The 18,471-nt window shown below is 39.3% G+C and overlaps 1 protein-coding gene across 6 annotated transcripts in view; it reads right to left on the bottom strand.

The window, feature by feature from the left end:
* PARD3 (par-3 family cell polarity regulator) overlaps positions 1–18,471 on the bottom strand; it is a 744,562-nt gene that overhangs the window by 389,249 nt on the left and 336,842 nt on the right. For all 6 annotated transcript variants that reach the window (XM_014545438.1, XM_014545437.1, XM_014545440.1 and 3 more), the window contains 2 exons: positions 13,098–13,186; positions 10,806–10,889 (listed from right to left, as the gene is read on the bottom strand). In XM_014545438.1, the coding sequence (XP_014400924.1) occupies positions 10,806–10,889; positions 13,098–13,186 (173 nt within the window). The remainder of the gene's footprint in view (positions 1–10,805; positions 10,890–13,097; positions 13,187–18,471) is intronic.

Raw genomic sequence — 18,471 nt, forward strand, 5'->3', positions numbered from 1 at the left:
ACCTCAGTGAACGTACCTCAATCAGATTGAGGACGTTTTTTAGCAAAGGCCAGCTTAGGAGTACCCTAATTAAGTTAATAACAATGTACCTACCTATATAGTTTAAGTTTTAAAAATTTTGGCTCTCAAAGAAATTTCAATCGTTGTACTGTTGATATTTGGCTCTGTTGACTAATGAGTTTGACGACCACTGCTCTAGGGGACAAGCCAGAGGCAGGTGGAAAACCACAAACTTGTTCCTTCACTCCTGGCAGTAACAACCCAAAGTTCACCAAGGGAGAAGGCGGAGGCCATGCCCCCGCCTAGGAATAAGCCAACATTAACTTGTACCAAGACAGATGAAGGATCTGATCATACTTTAGCCCAGATCCCCTTCTCACCCTGGGACATGAAATAAATTAAAAGTGACTTAGGAAAGTTCTTGGAAGATCCTGACAAATATATTAAGATCTTCCAAAACCTCAAATGTTTGACCTCTCATATAGAGTCATTATGCTCATATTAAACCTGACCCTCTCAGCTGCTGAAAAGCAAGGTCCTGAAACTGAGAGGTAGAAAAGAAAGCACTGCCAGTTCCATATTATGGAGGGCCTCACACGTAGTAAAACAAAGCCTATTAATTACTCTAAATTAACCACCATTCATCAAGGGGCTGACGAAAACCCCTCAGCTTTTTAGAAAGGCTCAGGGAGGCTTTGGTTAAGCACACCAACATTACCCCAGATTCAGAATTGGGACAACTAATTTTAAAGAACAATTTTATCACTCAGGCTGTCCCAGACATCAGGAGGTTGCAAGAATTGGCTATTGGTCCCAAGACTATTTAGAGAATCTCCTGAAAGTTACAACCTCTGTTCCACAACAGAGACCAGGATAAGGAAAAAGGAGAAAGAGGAGAAGCCAGGCCAAAACCAAGGCTCTTGGTCTGTGCTTTGGGAGTAGGAGCCCCAGGCAGAGCCTGGAGGCGAACGGTCAGTCCAGCTTACCTGCTACAAATGTGGCCAGGTCGGACATATACGCCCGAGCTGCCCCAAAGGGTGTGGTAAACCCCCAAAGCCCCGTCCTGTCAAGGAAACCACTGGGAGTGGGACTGCCCCCAGAGACTGAGGTCCCTTGGGGTGGGGCTGGCGACCCAGTTGGCCCCACAGGACTGATGGGGCTGAGGGTCCCCCAACCCGGCTCCTCAGAGGACTGCCACCTCCACCCAGGAGCCCCGGGTAAGCCTGATAGTGGGGGGCAAGGAAACTAATTTCCTCCCTGACATTGGAGCCCCTTCTCTGTACTCCTCCCAAACCCTCAGTAAATCATCCTCAGGGGCTGTAGTCATTACAGACATGTCTGGAAAGCCAATAAAGAAATATTTTTCTCAGCATTTAGGGTGCAGCTGGGGCGAGTTGCCTCTTTCCCATGCCTTCCTGATCCTGCAGAAAGCCTCACATCCACATCAGAGACAGTATCCTCTCAACCCTGAGGCTCGAGAAGGACTCAATATTCTAATAGTCCATCTATTTCAGAAGCCCAAGGTTTATTGAAACCTGTCGTAGTCCTTACAATACCCCCATCTTAGGGGTATAAGAGCCTAATAGAGGAGGAGGACTATTTCAGGACTTATAACTAGTAAATAAGGCAGTAATTCCTTTCCACCCAATTGTCCCTAACCCTTACACTTTACTTGCCCAGATTCCGGAGGACACAAAGTGGTTTACAGTACTAGATCTCAAGAATGCCTTTTTCTGTATGTACCCCTACATCCTAACTCACAGTCCCTATTTGACTTTAGAACAGCGGTTCTCAACCTGTGGGTCGCAACCCCTTTGGGGGTCGAACAACCCTTTCACAGGGGTCGCCTAAGACCATCAGAAAACACATATATAATTACATATTGTTTTTGTGATTAATCACTATGCTTTAATTATGTTCAATTTGTAACAATGAAATTGGGGGTCACCACAACATGAGAAACTGTATTAAAGGGTCGCAGCATTAGGAAGGTTGAGAACAACAGCTTTAGAAGATCCCTAATAATCAAAGCCATCAGCTAACATGGTCAGTACTGCCTAAGGATTTTTGGGAATAGCCCTCATTTATTTAGGCAGGTCTTTAAACAACTCAAAAGGCTCCTTTTACAGGCCCCAGCTTTAAGTCTCCCAACAGGTCAGCAGCCTCAACTCCTAAATCCATCTGTTTCAAGTGAGCCTTGAATGCCAGCACAGGAGGAGGACGAAACTGTACTGTCATCAACTGAATCACCAGATTCCTATTTGTGTGAGCCTCTAGGACCAGAAACTTCTCTTTTGATGGGATCCTAAAGAGTTAATGAGTACCAGATAAGTAACATACTCTGATATTTCTAGATAAATCAGTCTTTTCATCTTTTTAATAGTTCTTATTCTGTCTTTTTTTAAGTATCACCTAAACCCTCGGCTGGTACCTGGAGAAGACCTTTTCTGCCCTTGCTGGGACCTAGAAACCCCATAAGATGTTCCTACTTATAGCTCCTTTTTGTATCCCTGACATAGCAAATTTTTCAGCCATTCTGGCTTCCCAAATCCCTAACTACTAAGTATGTTATAAGCAGCCAAATTCAGGGTCAAATAATCTCAATTGGATATTTATCTCCCATATCCCTAGAATAAAATGTACTAAATCTTAGTCTATAGGACAACGTATGCTACCACTACCACCAACCATTCAGGACCACTTCTCAAATTTCTGAGAATACTGACCAGAATTTTAAGGACATCCAGAAGTCTATAGTCTCTCTTTTTTTTTTAAATATATTTTATTGATTTTTTACAGAGAAGAAGGGAGAGGGATAGAGAGCCAGAAACATCGATGAGAGAGAAACATCGATCAGCTGCCTCCTGCACGCCCCCCAGTGGGGATGTGCCCACAACCAAGGCACATGCCCCTGCCACGAATCGAACCTGGGACCCTTGAGTCCGCAGGCCGACGCTCTATCCACTGAGCCAAACCGGTTCGGCAGAAGTCTATAGTCTCTAACACACATGGTCCTTACTCACAGAGAAGCCCTTGGTTAGCTGAACAGAGCAGAGTCTGTGCTATGGGTAACACTTCTTGCTGCAAGCAGCTTAGTGAAAGGCAAGGCCTCACAATCTCTTTGGAGTTCGCCATCACTGGAGCAAGCAAGCCTCCCTGTTCGTTTCAGTGCATGGCTGCCAGCCACCATCTTGGCTGACAGTTAATTTGCATAAGGATATGCTGATTAGCCAATGGGAAGGGTAGCGGTCGTACGCTAATTACCATGTTTCTCTTTTATTAGTGTAGATAAGTATGTATTGATATTCTTAAATTTATGATATAACAGTAAAACCTCATATTAGATTCATGATAGAAAAGTGATTATTTTCTATTATTATATACACTAATCAGCATTTACCTAGAAAACAAGAACACAAAGCAATAAGGAGGGAGTTTTAATGCACATACAGGAAGATAAAAATCATTCTTTTTTATTTTCAAACTACATTTACTGGGCGGACAATGGTTACTGTAATAAGATCACATAGATTTCAAGTATACAGATAATGTATCATAGAATATATGATATATATACACATATATATATGTGTCAAATATATGGTGATGCAAGAAGATTTGGCATTGGGTGGTGGGCACACGAAAATTTCATTCTCATTAATGGCCAATGCCAAGTACCACATTAAATGTATTTTACAGTATAATTATAAGTCCTTTCTTATTTAAACCATACAAAGTCATAGGAGTATCTATTTCATCCCTCAGGTGTGAAGAGTAGGGATAAGTGAAGTTAACTTGCCCAGGCCACACTTACTAAAACGAGAGAGCCAGGCTCCATTCAAAGCTATCCCTGGCCTCAAACTGTGGACTGTTCTAACAATAACATAGAAACTTAGCATCTGTTCAAGTCAGAACTAATTGACACAAAGAAGTAATACATTTCTAACTAGAAATTCTGAAAAGAAAATGAACATTCTGTTTTTGATGTGCTGTAACTAATAAAGTATAGGTTAGATGAGCTAAGAGTTATAAGTAAGAATAATTATGACCATGTTAATCTTAGAAGGGAAAGCCAAGCTCAGATATTGACTAAATAATTAAGTAAATGGTACGGAATTTTCAAGACCTTCAAAAGATAGTTGCTAACTACTTTTGAAGATAGGCTAGTTAAATACTTTATGAAAACTTTGGTTTTTATTTGAGAGGAAAATTAATCAGTATGTGCATCTGATGCAAAAAACAAGCTTTATATTTCAATCATTTTCTATATTAATGTGACAAAATAAATACATATTTTCCGAAGAGGTCTCTTTTATTTTAACTCTAACCTTTTTTTTTTCTTTTTCTTTTTTTGGTTAATCCTTACTGGATGATATTTTTTCCATTGAGCTTTATTTTTTTAATATATTTTTATTGATTTCAGGGAGGAATGGAAAGAGAGAGAGATAGAAACATCAATGATGAGAGAGAATCATTAATGGGCTGTCTTGTACTCAACCCCTATTGGGGATGGAGACCACAACCTGGTCATGTGCCCTGAGTGGGAATCAAACCATGACCTCTTGGTTCATAGATCCACACTCAACCACGGAACCACACCAGCCTGGCTCCATTTAGAGAGAGTGGAAAGGAGGGAGGAGAAAGGGAGAGTGAGAGAGAGAGGGAAGGGGAGGGAGAGAAGTAGTGAGGGAGAGGGAGAGAGAGAGTGGAAGGGAGGGAGAAGAAAGGGAGAGTGAGAGAGAGAGGGAAGGGGAGGGAGAGAAGTAGTGAGGGAGAGGGAGAGAGAGAGTGGAAGGGAGGGAGAAGAAAGGGAGAGTGAGAGAGAGAGGGAAGGGGAGGGAGAGAAGTAGTGAGGGAGAGGGGGGGGGGAGAGAGAGAGAGAGACAGACAGACAGACAGACAGACATTGATGTGAAAACAACACATCGATTGCTTCCAGAATGTGCCCTACCAGGCTGAAGATCCAAATAGCAAACCAGGTATGTGCCATAGGAAATAATTTTTTCTTTCTGAAAGTAGTAATAATTGTGATTTAAATAAGGAAGTTATATTTGACAGTTAAATAAGGATGAGTTGAAATTATATGTATGAAGTGCAAATTGATTTCTAGGTGATAAAAATTAATAGTTCTGCTTGCAGATCAATTAACAATTTTCGAGTAACATAAAAGATGATGACTAAAGAGAAACGGCATCAAGGGGAAGATAAGGCTGCCTTTTCTATGCATCTATAGGGTATTCCCCAAACATGTATACATATTTTAACAGTTCATAAGTTACTTAATTTTCACTCCTTTTGAGGTTTAACTGATTTGAAATAATGGGTGTAGCCAGACTAAGCTTTGAACAAAGAAAATTCATCCCAAAGTGCCACTAGACTATTTTTATGGGGATACATAAAAAAAGTTTAAGGTACAAAACCTGCAACAGTGGACGAATTGAGGGCACACATATACTGAACAAAATGGTTCCGGATGTCTGTAATTTCATTGCTTCGAGTTATCAGCAGTGCCTGGACCAGAACAGTTATCAGTTTGAAATCAGGCATAGATTCTTCTAAATTTTGAAAATGAACTGTATGTTAATAAACACTGACTTTATAATCATTCAAAGTGCATATATATTTTTGAGGGAACACCCTGTATTTGTCTCCATTTCTGGAAATAAGCAGTGGTTTAAGGATGAGCAACTACATTCCAATTGTCATTGGTGCCCCATTCAAAGACCAACACCCAACCTACTCTACAAAACAGCCTTTTAAAATAGGCCCAGTGAGATCTTTATTAAAAAAAAACAAAACGACTTCATTATACCTCAGGCCATAATTATACCTAAGTGGATTTAAAATGTTCTCTAACACTGACTTCACATTTTTCCTATTTTCCTAATTATATTTTACTAGAGGCCCAGCACACAAAATTTGTGCACTGGGGGGCGGGGAAAGGGGAATGTCCCTCAGACCAGCCAGCACCCTCTCCAATCTGGGACCCCTCAGGAAATGTCCAACTGCCGGTTTAGGCGGCAGTCGTACAACCCTCTCAAAATCCGGGACTGCTGGCTCCCAACCACTCACCTTCCTGCCAGCCTGATCACCCCCTAACCACTCCCCTGCCAGCCTGATCACCCCTAACCACTCCCCTGCCAGCCTGATTGATGACTGACTGCTCCCCTGCCGGCCCGATTGCCCCCAACTGCCCTCCCCTGCTGGCCTGGTCGCCCCCAACTGCCCTCCCATGCTGCTGGCCTGGTCCCCAACTGCCCTCCTTCCCCTGCTGGCCTGATCACCCACAACTGCCCTCCCCTACCGGCCATCTTGTGACCACATGGGGGCGGCCATCTTGTGCAAGGGTGTGATGGTCAATTTGCATATTACTTCTTTATTATATAGGATATGAGTTGTTCTGCATTGTGTTGTGGGTTTTTTTTGGATACATAATTCCAATCTGTATTGTTCCTTAGACTCATTGACTTTGAAATCTAAACCAGAAAGCAACACTGACATATGTGTCACTTTTATAAAACTAAGTACAGACCTCAGAGATACTGTAGGGTCAGTTACAACCAAAGCAATAAAGCAAATATCACAATATAAAGTGAGTCACATAAATTTTTTGGTTTCCAAATGCATATAAAAGTGTTTACACTGTATTATAATCTAGCATATATGCAATAGCATTTATGTCTTAAAATGTACATAATTTGCCCTAACCAGTTTGGCTCAGTGGACAGAGCATTCAGCCCTCAAACCAAAGGGTCCCAGATTCTATTCCAGTCAAGAGCATAAACCTCAGTTGCGGGCTCAATCACCAGCCCTGGTCAGGGCATGTGCAGGAGACAACCAATTTATGTATCTCTTTCACATGGAGGTTTCTCTCTCTCTCTCTCTCTCTCTCTCTCTCTCTCTCTCTCTATTTCCCCCTCCCACTTTCTCTAAAAAAATAAAAAATAAAAAAAATCAATGGAAAAATATCCTCAGGTTAACAACATATCCTTAGGATTAACAACAACAAGAAAAATGTACATACCTTAATTCAAAATACTTTTTATTGCTAAAAATGCTAACATTCACCTCATCCTTCAGTGAGTCATAAATTATTTGTTGGTGAAGGGTCTACCTTAAATTTTAAGGAATGCAATAGTCGCAAAACTCAATAAAGTGAAGTGCAACAAAACCAGGTATAGTAAGACTTCACTTAACATCATTGATAAGTTATTGGAAATGTGATAAAAACAACACATTTACCACAGGCTAATTGCTAAATATGAGTTAAGTTCCCACCAAATCTCATCAACATTATAACAAAACAAGGTTGAACAAAACTATCCTATATAATAAAAGGGTAATATGCAAATCGACCAAACAGCAGAACAACCGGTCAGTATGACCCGCACTGACCACCAGGAGACAGACGCTCAATGCAGGAGCTGCCCCCTAGTGGTCAGTGTGCTCCCACAGGGGGAGTGCCACTCAGCCAGAAGCCCAGAAGCCGAACTCAGGGCTGGTGAGCGCAGCGGTGGTGGCGGGAGCCTCTCCCACCTTCGAGACAGCACTAAGGATGTCCGACTTACAGCTTAGGCCCACTCCCCACGGGGATCGGGCCTAAGCCATCAGTGGGACATCCCCCGAGGGCTCCCAGACTGTGAGTAGGCGCAGGTCGGGCTGAGGGACCCCCCCTTCCCCGAGTGCACAAATCTCGTGCACTGGGCCTCTAGTGTTATATAAGGACCTGCTGTATTCCTATAATTACTTGGTGTTATTCAATTAGTTTTGTCACCAAAACTGAGATGGCCCAAGTAGAATTGGAATTTCGTAAAAGGGAAGTTATTCTTGGAAATTTCACCTTACATCCTATGAATATGCAGTTTTGCATACACACTAGATAATGAGCAATTTCTTCACAAGTTCCACTCAATTTCTTCCTTTCTCCTATACTGAATTGCCTAATTTGCCCTTACAGCCACCATGGAGATGATGAAGTTCCCTTTATAAGCAATCATCACATTTAAAATCATCTTTTCCCACAAGCCAGTTTCAATTACCTAATTTAGACAATACTTTATCAGCTCACAGAGTAGCTATTATATAACTATATCAACATGTATCTGTGATTTCTATTATAAGTCTGTGATTTCTTAGTTATCACTCCACCATGACTACAAATAAGTGAAAAAAAGATTTAACCTTTGAGATAATTTAAAAGAGAAAGACTTAGTCATGTTCATCTTTGTTTACTATCACTTAAAAAAGGAATTACCACAGGCTAAATGCTTGGTAAGGTATGTAACTGAATAAGAAGAACCCACTGGTAAACATTTCTGAGAACAAGGAAGATGGGTGTTTCTGAGTACCCTGCCTGTGCTTTCACTCCCATTGTCAGCCTACCTCTATGAGGCCATTACTAGGTCGAAGAGGAAGCTTAAAAATACAACACAGGCTTTGGGAAAAAAACACTAGTTCTGTTCTGTTTCCCAATACGAAAACCAGTAATGCCTATAGGGTTTGTAAAGAGTTTGATTTTATTAATCCCTTTGTCCCTTATATAGGAAAGCTGCAGGAGATTTTCTTCACTGATTATCAAATTAACAGGTTTTAAAAATGATGTGGCTGAAAAATAATTTCTAGTTCTGCAAAGGGATACTTGTATACTTAAATGCATTCTATATATCAAAACTAAACACCATGGTAACCAGTAACTGCAGTGGATTCTGTGAAATGCCTTCCATTGAATTAATCTAGAGTATGTTTATTTTTCTCTTATTCCCCTTTTGCTTTAGGCTTTTCATCGATTTATTTTATCCTAATATCCTTTCACACTGACATAGGAAATATATGATGACAGAAAATAACATGTGTGTCATTGAGATACTGGTTCAAAGCTGGTACATAAACAATTAAGTCTCCTTTGTAGTAAGTTATATTCCACAGGTGGTTAAAGACACATTAGTATTAGGAAGCTATAAGCCATACATTGTATATTATTTTTCTAGTTATGATATAAGTGAAAAAATGATTTAACTCTGAGATCATTTAAAATTATATATTTTAAAGGAAAACAAAAACATGAGCCATTTTGAAAACAACAAAGCTTGTTTAACTGAAAGTTCTTTGAAGAAATATCAATGCTTCTCCAACATTTAAAAGGTAAAAGAGAAGAGGAGGAAAAAAGTGAAAGCAGTTACAACTCTGTGAATATAACACCACCCCCAAATTCAAGATGAATTTCACAGCTTGTTATAAAACACTAACATTCAAGCCTCAGACTCTGGGCTTGAGCTCCGGGTAAATTAAAGTTTCAGCATCCAGACATTCCCTAAAGAGATGAAATCTGGACTTGCCACAGTTAGGAAGATACAACAGGAATGTAGTACAATTGTTCAAATACCCATCACATGCTTGTATTGAAATTACATCTGTTTTTTACAACACATGATGCTTATAATTCCTTAGCCAGAGTTTAAACCATGTTCTAAGTCCTCAGTCACTGGTCTAAGGCAACTTTTCAGCTTTCCCTTCTCACAGTGTAAACAAAGTTAAAATAGCCCAGCCTATATTCTTCAGTGGTTGGGCATTGCTCTATGAAACAGGAGGTCCCGGTTGGGGCACATGCCTAGGACAGTGATGGCGAACCTTTTGAGCTCGGCGTGTCAGCATTTTGAAAAACCCTAACTTAACTCTGGTGCCGTGTCACATATAGAAATTTTTTGATATTTGCAACCATAGTAAAACAAAGATGTATATTTTTGATATTTATTTTATATATTTAAATGCCATTTAACAAATAAAAATCAACCAAAAAAATGAGTTTGCATGTCACCTCTGACACGCGTGTCATAGGTTCGCCATCACTGGCCTAGGATGTGGCCTCGATCCCTAGTAGGAGGCCTGCAGAAGGCAGCCAATCAAAGATTCTCTCATTATTGATATTTCTATCTCTTTCTCCCTCTCCCTTTCTCTCTGAAATAAATAAAAATATATTGGAAAAAAATATTGCTGGTGGGTCACTAGGAATAATAGTGAGTGGCACCACTACTATATAAAATAAATACTTCATTACGTAATCATTAGGTGGGTAAATAAATGAGAATGTGGTAAAACTCCCACAAGTTAAATGTGTATGGTCAGTGTCCCTGGGAAGGACCTGACGCACTTTGCCTGTCCATAGCAGAAGCCCATCAACCACTAGCTGCAAAATCAATTCATAATATGTATTTGAGTATATTAAAACAAAATAATTCTTTCACAGAAAAAAGCAGCAGAATGAGAGAAACTCATATAACATTTTAAGTTTTTAAGGATATATGATCTATAAAAGGATGAAGTCATATTAACAAACAATATAAAATTTTCACATCTGAATGTGCAAATATTGAAGGGAAGGAACCACAGGCCACAGAGTAGGAAGTAAGCTATAGCTTGTCTTACTTTTTAAAAAACCAAACATAGTCATAAAAATCTTACAAAATTAAGGAACTAAATAAACATAAACAATAAGCTCTTGCCCTCAACTTTGCAAATTCATCTGGAGTTTTGACACTAAAGTCTATCATTGATTTATAGCAAAGTAAAATGCCTGTACAGATGTAATGAACAATAAATTTATTAGGATAATTTGAATGCTTGATTTCTTCATCAGCTTAAGTGCCTTCTGTGATTATGATATATACATATGAATTAAGTGGCAGTTGCCACAAATGAAAATATTTCCATTAAGCATATGCTAAATCAACACCACTCTATATCTGAGCATAAATGAAGATAAAACACTCCACATTATGATTCAATTAAAAACCTCCAAGATACATTACCTGCCGCCTCGAGCACTGAAAGGCACTACATGGATTCCCAGAGGCCCTCCATCGTTGGGGACGTGTACGAGCTTTACCATATCACTGTGAGACAATGATGAATGAGGGAGCATGAACATGGACTGTAAACAAACCAAACCGAAACAACAAAACAAAACAAAAAAAACACAGACAATAACACAGACACACAATAAACAACAAAAGAGAACAACAACAACAAAAATCCCACCAAGCACACAAGCATGTACATACACATTCTGGAATATAAGCATGGTGATGAAGGCAACATTAAACACTACATACCCGAACACTAGTCTGACGGCATGGAGGGAGAACAATCATCAGAAATAACTACATTAAAAATGACACAGAACCATTTCTCTGGGACCATACTCTTCTGTGTAATACAAGTACGCATTTTCAAGTCAAATCTCTAGATTTCCAATGAAAATTTTCCATCCCAATATCTACTTCAAGGGCAATGAAGATTAACTGAATAAAGGTGTTCCAAGCTACAGAGCACTTTACAATTTACAAAGAGCTCGTAAATATGTCACATCACTGACCCTTCCAATAATCCAATAAAGTTAAAGTTTTTACTCCTGTGGACTGGTGACAGTCCAGATGTAATCCAGCAATCCTGACTTCCCACCATTCCATAACAGTTTAAGTTGCCATTTCTTAAACCACTGCAAGTGCAGGTTATGAAACTCCTTTTTCAAAGCCAATAGATTTCCAATAAAAAACAAATCATTTTCATAAAAGTGTTTGCAAATGGACATTAAAGTAATGAAGCTATTTATATAAAGTAACTTCTATTATATGAAGTTACTTCTATTATATAAATAAAGTAATTTACTATTAATATAATAAGCCCAAGTTTAATGCAAGCTGGTATAATTTAGAGAATGTAAACTTTCCAAACCATTTAAATGAGATTTCACTTTCTTTGTAGATTTTGTCGTGTGTGTGTGTTTGACTTATCTAACAAGCAATATTTGGAAATAGTATTTTAATTAAATATCTAGTTTAAGTAACACCAACAACCATAAATGATTATCAATGGATTTGAGAAAGATCACAATATAGTTCTTATATATATAATGGAAAATGCAAATTCTTAAACTTCCTAAATAAAAGCCTGAGGTCATCCTATGTACTATGTATGTTCTGGTTATATAAGACAAAGGCTAAAGAAAAATAAAGATAGGAATATTGAGTGAAAACAAAATTGAAAATATGTGCATAGATTTAATCACATATACTAATTAGGACAAAATAAAAAAAATTAGTCATATTAAAGTAACACTAAATGGATTTTTATTTCAAAAAATATTTTCATAGAATTTTATAACATCCTATTTTAGACACTATTTACAATTTACACATTTTTTAATGATTGGTTTGTCCACTAAAAATAGTGTAGTTACTCTAATAATTATTGCTATTCTACGTTTTCTCTAAAAAGAACTATGACATGGCAAGTATTTCTTAAAAGAAAATACTTAGTGCTGGTTTCTCTATATCCAAACATAATCTGATTCTAGTGCCTAATCTCACTGGGGAAGTTCTTAGAAACTTCTCTTGAAAGACCCAAAGAAGAAAGAGTTCAAATGTTAATGTCTAGATCCCCTAACTTTTACCGATAGTCAAAGAAAAAAATTCAAAATGACTGACCTCCCTGATAACCCCTTCCATTTAAACATGCCAATATTTAAGATAATTGTACAGTTGTGATAATAATATAAGAAAATTTTACTCTGTCCTTTCATAGTTAAAATCATGTTCAGGTCCCTAACCTATGACCTATAATTTTTCAAATGCCTTTGAGAGATTCTATTTTTTCAAATCAAAATATATATGCTAAAATAGCTAATGCTTATATGATTCAAATAGTTTTTCAGTTAAAGTATGTTTATAATTTTTTTTTAATTTAGCTAAGTTGCACAACAAATGACCAAAATACTGACATACAAAGCAATCAAAATTAACAGTTGAAGTGCTGTAAACTCAGCAAACATTTTTAATCAAACACTATTTTATATTATAACTTAATAGTATTTGCTAAGGCATGAAACTCAGGACAGAGACATGTGAATTTCCATGCTATTCTTTTTACATTAGATAATAACACAATCGATGAAAGATGCTCTTTGGAAAACAAACTAATGCAAGGCATGTTTTTAACTCAGCACAAACATCCTACACATGCCATATGTTTTTGGAACACTTTCTACTATCAGTGATGCTGCAGGTATATTACATATTTAATTAAAACCATCAGTAACTTACTCCAGAGAAAAGTTGGGAATGTTCTCCAAACCACTGTCAGCATGTCCAACAGGTTCAACACGACTGTTGTCTTCTGTCCCATCCTCATCCTAAAAACATGACACAAAGAGAAGCACACTCTGTGTTAGATCTATTTCTAAAATGTGAAAGAAAGCTGGATAAAAGTGGAGTCTGGCAGGCATTATGATCATATTATAATTAGGTATTTTCTCTAATGAAGATGACTTTTAATAATAAGATGGGTATGTATTTATGAAAAGTTGCATTTCAAAGCAATAGTCAACTGATTTAGCATTTCCCAGGAGGTGAAAAAGATACCAATGCAATAAGAAAACATTAGAACGTCTATTTAATGTTAACTTTATCATTTTTACTTCACTTTTTGGTGTATATTTTAGGAAGTAATTACATGTTACTACAATGTTATAGTATATTAATATATCAATATATTAATAAATATATGTACATGACACTGAGTATGTATGTTTAAAATTCTTACTAAACAGTTGAGACCATTATAATCCTTAATGACTACCAAAATTTGCAAAGTCATATTTGTCAGTCCCTAAATTCCACTAACACAGCTTGGCAAAATGAGTATGCAGTAAGTACAATACTTGACTCAAATCCTTCATCCTATGAAATATCATTTAAAATTACTGAGCCAACTGACTAGAGTTACCTGAAAAGGCATTAAGATCTTAGTTTTAAAGAATCACTTCTGCTTACTTCTGTTAATGAAGGACCAAGTAAAAGGTAAAGCACACAGAGCAACATAATCAACACTCACCTTGGTATCCTTACTTTTACAAAGGCAGTATCATGTAAAAATTATGTTCCAGCATGTTATACAAATTGGGATTGGGTAAGATGCTGATACTCCAAAAGGTGGCATGTGGAATAAATGTGATGGTTTATAAAAACAAATGAAACGTCACCCAAGACTATACCTTTTTTTATATAATCCTGGTCATTGTTTTTTCACTAGGGAGTTCACTAACAGTTAAGCCGCCTTCTCAGGATCATTTGAATAATGATAAACATGCCTGACTGACATCAATGGTCTTCTTAAACAAATTAGAATATTTAGGAAAGACTCAGAGTTCCAAACACTAAGAGGCTCTTGTGGGCTTTACCTTGGACCACAGTGTTTTGGGCACCTACTAGATACTCTGTAAATACTTTGCTAATAGAAACAAAACCATACCTAAATACAATTTACTTAATCGACTGGTATTTCTTGGAAGTTTATGTATATAATTAATGTATACAAATAACCTGTGAAGTTGATCCTTTCAACTATATAAATTAGATAACAGTAATTTTATACTTGAACTTATACAACCACCTATATGAGATTCCATCATTAGCAAAAATTTTATATGTTTAAACATGTATTTGAGAGACTCATAATAGAAATGTGTATGCTGTCAACAGAGACATCAATCAACAAAATGATAAGCAAAGCTTATATGTTCAATTCACAGTGTCAAACAATATTACAGATTATTGAAGCAATATTAAGGCAAAGTAAAGCAGTTGATAATGTCCAACTGACATTTCCTCTGAGAATCGAATTTTTCTGAGTTGTAGATGGGCCCACATAGCCTCACTGGTAGGTCACTGCATAAAGCCAAGCTACTTCAAGATATGATCCTGTGCTTTTAGAGGCTCCAATATGCACTTCTTAGTCATTTACCTCTTTTCAGCACCAGCTTACATTTCAAAGTTAACCAACATCTTGAACCTGCCTAAGAACCACACTTTGAAATAAACAATTCCCAAAAGTATGCTTTTCCTTTGGGATTGAAAATAGGGGAGGAAAGCAAAGTGACTAAATCAGATTAAAAACATAAAGATAATCTTACAATTTAAAGACACTTTGTTTCAGTATTTATGAATAACTTAAGCACCACTGAAATACCACAATATATAAGCAACTGAAACACCTATGTTGCACTATGAAAAGCAGTCATATAAATGAAATGCCCCAAACGAAAGTGGTAAACAGTTACTGATAGTCTACACACTCATTGTTCCCACAGTGGCCATTATCAGGCCTCCAAGAGTGAGTAGAATATTATTTCATGAAGCTGCATATGATGTTCAGTTTAGATTGCAATACTCACTGACCTGAGGCTGGGCTGCAATTAGGGTGGGAGCCACAACTTAGAATTTCCCAATTTCTGGATGTGGAAATATTAGCTCCTATATTGCTTTAGTTTTTGTTTTATACTTTTAAAAAGCAGTGACTGAACATAGTTAATTTTAACAAGAGTTATACACTGAATTCCATTATAAGCAGTCCAGTAGTCCTCCCTGATCTGAAGGGGGTACATTCCAAGACCCTCAGTGGGTGACTGAAACCACAGAAAGTTCCAAACGCTATATATACTGTTTTTTGCCTATAAATACATATCTATGATAAAAGTTAAGTTATACAGTACAGTAAGGAATTGACAAAAATAATAAAATAAAATAATTAAAATATACTATAATAAGATTTATGTGAATGTGGACACCCTTCCCCCTCACATGAGGGATCTGATAAGTGCCTAATGGGCAGGGTGAGTATACAGCCTAGAGACACTGGACAAAGGAGTGAGTCATGTCCCAAGGGGGACAAAATGTGAAGACCCACAACTTAAAACTTATAAATTGTTTATTTATAGAGTTTTCCATTTAATATTTTTGGACTGCTATTGACAGTGGGTAAGTGAAACCACAGAAAGCAAAACCATGGGTAAAGGAGACTACTGTAAATGAATATTGGTGTTATTTATGTCAAATTAATAGTGAAGGCCCATAGTATTAAGGCAAAGTACACAATGTTTAAAAAATCTCCAGGTGAGTTGATATAGTCAATATACTTTTAAATTCTTTCTCTTTTCTCCATTTCATAGGAGGCTGTAGTGGTTAAGAGCTCGGATTAGAGAATTAAACAGACCTGGGTTTCAATGCCATCTCTACCATATGCCAATTTTATATTCTTAGGCAAGCTATACAGCCCTTTATATTTCTATCCCTCCTTCTTCTGTAAAATAGGAAAAAAAAATCTTCTTCATAGGACAATTGGGAGGAATAAGATGGTGCCTGACACACAGTAATTGCCCAATAAATGTTAACTATTATTGAAAAGAAAAATAGATGATATATAAAATATACCTCAATAAATATTTTGTAGTAACTTTACACAACTCCAAGATATTTTAAGAATACATATTCATCCATTCATACCCTGTGCCTTGCAATACAATTTAATATTAAACATATTACCTACTCAAATACATCATGTAGCATGTATATTCTAGAAACATGCATAAAACCTGATATTTGTTGTGCTTTACTGCACACAAAGTAATTTCATTATAAAATGCCCTGGCTGGTTTGGCTCAGTGAGTAAAGCATTGGCCTAGGGACTGAAGGGTCCCAAGTTCAATCCTGGTCAAGGGCACATGCCTGGGTTGCGGGCTTGATTCCCAGTAGGGGAGTATAGGAGGCAGCCGATCAATAATTCTCTCTCATCTTTGATGTTTCTCTCTCTCTCTCCCTCTCCCTTCTTCTCTGAATTCAATAAAAATATATTTTTTAAAAAAGCCTTTGGAATAAAAAAACATATTAAAAAATATAAGCAAACAAATACTGTATACAATCAAGTAAATGGCAGGAGGGGGAAAACACTATGGGTGACTGGTTGAAGAAATTTTCAAACAGAAAACAGATGTCAAGGGCTGAAAAGGGTCTAGGACAGCCGTGGGCAAACTATGGCTCGCAAGCCGGATCCGGCCCGTTTGAAATGAATAAAACTAAAAAAAAAAAAGACCATACCCTTTTATGTAATGATGTTTACTTTGAATTTATATTAGTTCACACAAACACTCCATCCATGCTTTTGTTCCGGCCCTCCGGTCCAGTTTAAGAACCCATTGCGGCCCTCGAGTCAAAAAGTTTGCCCACCCCTGATCTAGGATCTCACCCGACTTGAAAAGTCCTAAGTTAGCTTGCCATGGTTCCATGTGTACTAGCTTAAGAAACAAGACTCCTTGTTTGAGACAAAGAACTGCTTATTACAGCAATAGCATTAGTCAGAGTATCATCCTTTTATGCACTGGTTCTTCAATCTAGAGGCCCAGTGCATGTAATTCATGGAGGGGGGGGGGGGGCTGGCATCCCCTCAGCCCAGCCTGCACCCTTTCCAATCCAGGACCCCTCAGGGGATGTCTGACTGCCGGTTTAGGCCCAGTCCTTGCCTAAACCGACAGTCGGACATCCCTCTCACAATCCGGGACCACCGGCTCCTAACTGCTCACCTGCCTGCCTACCTGATCACACCTAACTGCCCCCCTCCTGGCCTGGTCACCCACAACTGCTCCCCTGCAGGCATAGTCACCCCCAACTGCGCCCCCCCCACTAACTGGTTGCCCCTTAGTGCCCCCATGCTGGCCTGGTCGTCCCTTACTGCACCCCCTTCTAGCATGGTTGCCCCCAACTATCCCCCCTGCCAACCTGGTCACCCCTCACTGCCCCCCTCTGCCAGCCTGGTCACCCCTCACTGACCCCCCCTGCCTGTAAAAAAATCCCCCCTCACTGCCCCCCTCTGCCAGCCTGGTCACCCCTCACTGCCGCCCCCTGCCGGTCTGGTCACCCCCAACTGCCCCCCCTGTGGGCCTGGTAGACCCACACAGCCTGTCACCCCTCATTAACCCCCCTGCCGGCTAGGTCGCTCCACACACCCTGCTGCTCGGTCGTTTGGTCGCCCTACACTAACCCCCTGCTGGCCTGGTAGACCCACACAGCCTGCTGCTCAGTTGTCTGGTCGTCCCTCATAAAGCCCTCTGCCGACCTAGACGCCCCACGCAGCCTGCTGCTCAGTCATTTGGTCGTCCCTCACTAATCCCCTGGCCGGCCTTGTCACCCCACTCAGCCTGTTTGGTCGTCCGTTCGGTTGTGATGGCCCCTGGCTCTTTGTATATATACTAGAGGCCCAGTGCACAAAAATTTGTGCACTCAGGGGGCGGGGGGTCGGGGGTCCCCCAGCCCGGCCTGTGCCCTCTCGCAGTCTGGGACCCCTCGGGAGATAACGACCTGCTGGCTTAGGCCTGCTGCCGGGTGGCAGAGGGCAGGCCCAATCCCTAAGTGCAGCCCCTGGTCAGGCTAAGAGCAGGGCCGATTGGGGGGTTGGGGCACCGCCCCCTGTCACACTCAAGGCAGGGTCGATGGGGAGGTTGCAGCGCCACCCCCTGTCACCCACAGAGCAGGGCCGATCAGGGGGTTGGGGAGCTCCCCCCTGTCAAACACAGAGCCGCAGGGCAATCAGGAGATTGGGGAGCTCCCCCCTATCAGGCACAGAGCAGGGCTGATCAGGGGGTTGGGG

This window comes from Myotis brandtii, unplaced genomic scaffold (assembly GCF_000412655.1).
Source record: "Myotis brandtii unplaced genomic scaffold, ASM41265v1 scaffold41, whole genome shotgun sequence".
Lineage (NCBI taxonomy): Eukaryota > Metazoa > Chordata > Mammalia > Chiroptera > Vespertilionidae > Myotis > Myotis brandtii.